Source organism: Otolemur garnettii, unplaced genomic scaffold, assembly GCF_000181295.1.
Source record: "Otolemur garnettii isolate 467f Iridium unplaced genomic scaffold, OtoGar3 scaffold00094, whole genome shotgun sequence".
In the NCBI taxonomy this organism is placed as follows: Eukaryota; Metazoa; Chordata; class Mammalia; order Primates; family Galagidae; genus Otolemur; species Otolemur garnettii.
Window position 1 is genome coordinate 7,499,237 of NW_003852489.1, and position 3,432 is coordinate 7,502,668.

At 44.2% G+C, this 3,432-nt stretch overlaps 1 protein-coding gene across 1 annotated transcript in view; it reads right to left on the reverse strand.

The window, feature by feature from the left end:
• The window catches only part of HEATR6 (HEAT repeat containing 6), a 33,269-nt gene extending 30,597 nt beyond the window's left edge, over nucleotides 1-2,672 (reverse strand). Inside the window, exons 1-2 of the mRNA XM_003795621.3 lie at nucleotides 2,450-2,672; nucleotides 133-240 (exon numbers count right to left, since the gene is read on the reverse strand). Coding sequence (XP_003795669.1) covers nucleotides 133-240; nucleotides 2,450-2,668 — 327 coding nt within the window. The 5' untranslated portion in view covers nucleotides 2,669-2,672. The remainder of the gene's footprint in view (nucleotides 1-132; nucleotides 241-2,449) is intronic.
• Nucleotides 2,673-3,432: the final 760 nt, after the last annotated feature.

The following is a 3,432-nucleotide window of genomic DNA, read 5'->3' on the forward strand; positions in this document are numbered from 1 at the left end:
CACCTTAGGTGTATGTGGCTGGCGCCTTAGCCGCTTGAGCCACAGGCACCGAGGCCACAGCTGTAGTATTTCAAGGCATTTACTTATTCTCAGAGTTCATGATCTGAATTCTACAGTTACACACGTGATTACCTGTAATCTGTTAAGTAAATGGTGGATAAGCTGAGACACTTTGCTGACAAGGTGATTCTGGTTAAGAGGCACCAATCGGCAAGCCTGGACAAGAAGAGCACTAACACCCTATCAAAAAAAAAAAAAAAAGACAAAGAAAAGGTAATATAGTTATTAGGCAAGTGAAAATCCCCAAACACAGCCAAATGGGAAAATAAAAGGGAATGTTCACACTCAAGAATGGGAAATGACGAAATCAGAGGCAGAAAGTAGGGAAAAAAAGAAAACAGAAGTAACAGAACAAAAATAGGATGTGCCAAAATAGAAGGAAAAGAAACAATTAAAAAAAGGGAAAGAATCAATATGGTGTTTGTCAGGCTAAATACTTCAGTCTCTACATATGTAGAGATAGTATAATTAAATAACCAAAGACTTCCAACATCTATAAAAGCATACACTGAAGTTAAAAATACTAAAAAGCAAGCAAACCAGATTTTCAATGCCACTGGGAAAATCAGACATGATACCTGTATGTGTTTTTTGAATAATTAAAGAATTATAGGGGAGAAAAGAGGGAGGGAACCTATTTGCAAATCACCTTATTCATTCATCCATTGATGTTTATAAAAGGCTCTGAGCACCTACTATATGCCAGAGAGTGTGCTACATTATTGGGCTCCAAAGGTGAAAACAAAGAGCTCACAATCTAGTGAAGGAGACAGAAACATACAAAAATAATTAAAATAAGGTGAATTAAGTGCTGAAAAACTTAAGTACAAACTCTATGAGGAAATAGTAATGAGGGAGGCTTTGTGGAGGTGATTTTAAAGCAGAATCGGTAATGATTTGAAAGATGAGTAGAAATTTACCGCCGACAAGGCACTGAAAAACACTGCAAGCCAAGGCAATGGAGCATACAAAGACTTTGGAGATCTGACTTTGGAGATCTGAAACCCCCTTAGATGCCTGAAGTATAGCAAGTTTTAAATGATTGCACACAGGGGACAAATGGGGGAGTAACAGGATGGCACAAATTTTTGTTGCAAAAAACCAAGTTATACAAATAAAGCAAAAGTCCCCTGACTATTGCCTTAATCTCACTCTACTCCCTAGTGACACACACTGTTATTCTGTTGTTAACTCTTTTGAACCTTTTTCTTCGCATATATAAACATACACATATTTTTAAATTCCCCCTCTGGCTCCATACTGGTCTCATTCTGTATGAATTATTCTTCAACTTGCTTCAGCCATTTGCCATTTATGCATTGAAGACCTTATCAAATCATATTTTTTTACATTTATGATCAATTTTTTTTTCTACCCAAGAAAAGATCACTTGGCAGCAAAGACTGGCTTAGAGAGGAGCTGGGCTGAAGGGGGAACAGTCCAGGCAAGAGTCCCTGTGCCCAAGGCCTAAGGCACTAGCAATGGAGAGAATAGAGAGGGGATGGACTGAGAAACATTTATGAGAAAGATTCTGAAGAACCTGGATTGGAAGGATCTGGGACAAAGGAAAGGGGAAGAGCCAGTGTTTGCATCTTGTATAACTCAGTGGATAGTACGTGTGTTGGGCTGTGGGTGGGATGGAGTGTGTGTTTGGAGCTACTGTATTCATCTTTAGGAACTGCTGAGTTTGAGACGCCTGTGCAAGCAGTCAACTGCCACCGTCTTTCCTAGACGGCCATGGTATAACTAGATCAAGAGTTAGTGAATTCAGTAATTCGAGGTCTGATGTATTTAAGTAAGATTACTCAGAGTGAAAAGAACTTCTAAAGAAGAGGCAGGGGTGTGCAGGAATAGAAAATGTGGGACTCTGTGATAGACTTAGTTTCCAATCCGAACTTTTGTCCTTGCCAGCAATATGACATTGGACTCTTACGAGCTTCACTATTTTCATGAGTAAAAAAGACCTAATAATAATAGGTCAACATTCTAAGATTCCTGAACTATGCAGGGCAAAGTACAGTACACAGACTGTGTACCAAGTACTCCATAAACAGTGGTAATGGACTTTATCAACAAAGTGTTTTAGATGTATAGAAAGGGAGCAGAGCGAGGGCAACAGGCAGGCAGTACCAGAGATGAGACCTGACATCAGAGCAGAAGTCATCAAGTTGGGTTTTGAAGAATGCGAGTCGGTCAACAACTGCAGGCTCTCCCAGATCGAGAACAAAGAACGGGCCACGGTCGGAGGAAGCAAGCGAGCCTGAAATTAACACATCTGGAGCTGGGGAGCCCGGCAGTAGGAATAGACTGAAAAGGCAGCTGGGTTCTCAGAAGGGTGGGGCCCGGGCCAGCAGGCGCGGCACTCGCCATCCTCCGGCTCCCCGCCTACCTCCGGGGCCACGCCGCTGCCCTCGCTGAAGTTCTCAGAGATGAGCTGGTCGAACAGAAGGTGGATCTCGGTGCGGGCGGAGCTGCTGTCATCCGGGCGCAAGGCACAGAGCCTGGCGGACAAGCGCCAGAACCCATTGTCTTGCTCTGGGGTTGGCTCCCGCGGAGCCTCCCGCGGCAGCCCACAAGGGAGCGAGCCGGCCACTTGCACCGCCGCCATCTTTTCTACAGAGGGTCACAGGGAAATACTTCCGGGGCATTCCCTGGCTCAGCGCGCCAGTCCCGGAAATACCTTCTAGGGGTTCGAATGGAACCCCGCGGTTTCTAGGACGACTGGATTTCTCAGGCTGGTACTCTACAAGTGTTTGTCAGAAATTAGCTTGGAGGTTTTTCGCCGCTCACTCCTCCTTGAGCCCTGACTGAAAAGGGAGGTCTCTATTTGTCCTCCCAGAAAGGTCTTGTAGAACTTGTAGAAAGTTTGTTCCTAGGCAGGGCTGACATGACTCTATTTAATACTAGAGTCACAGGTGCGGGTCGAAGTTGGAGAAAGCTACTGAGAGGGCAGTAGCGGAAACCGCTAGTTCTAAGACATTCTTCTTACGCAGTATTATAGCTCCTGCACAGTATTATTCCTCCCGGAATAAAGGCTACATAACCCCGCATGCCTCGCAGTTATCAGTAGCTGTGGGATTAGAATCTGGCCGATGGAACCCAGGACAGCTCTCTCTGCTTCAGTGACAGCTCACTGCACTCTGTTTCCTTTTCCCAGTGTGAATCCTCCCGTGGATCGTGAAGCACCTCATCCCGCTAGAAAAGTAACCTCGGAGTTCAAACTGAAATTTAACAGATAACCGAGGAGAGGGATGGAAAGCTTTTGTTTAATGGTTAAAGAATTTCTGTTTGTGGTAATAAAAAGTGTTCTGAGATAGTGGTGATGGTGGCACAGCACGGTGATATAAATAATTATTGCCACTGAATTATGCT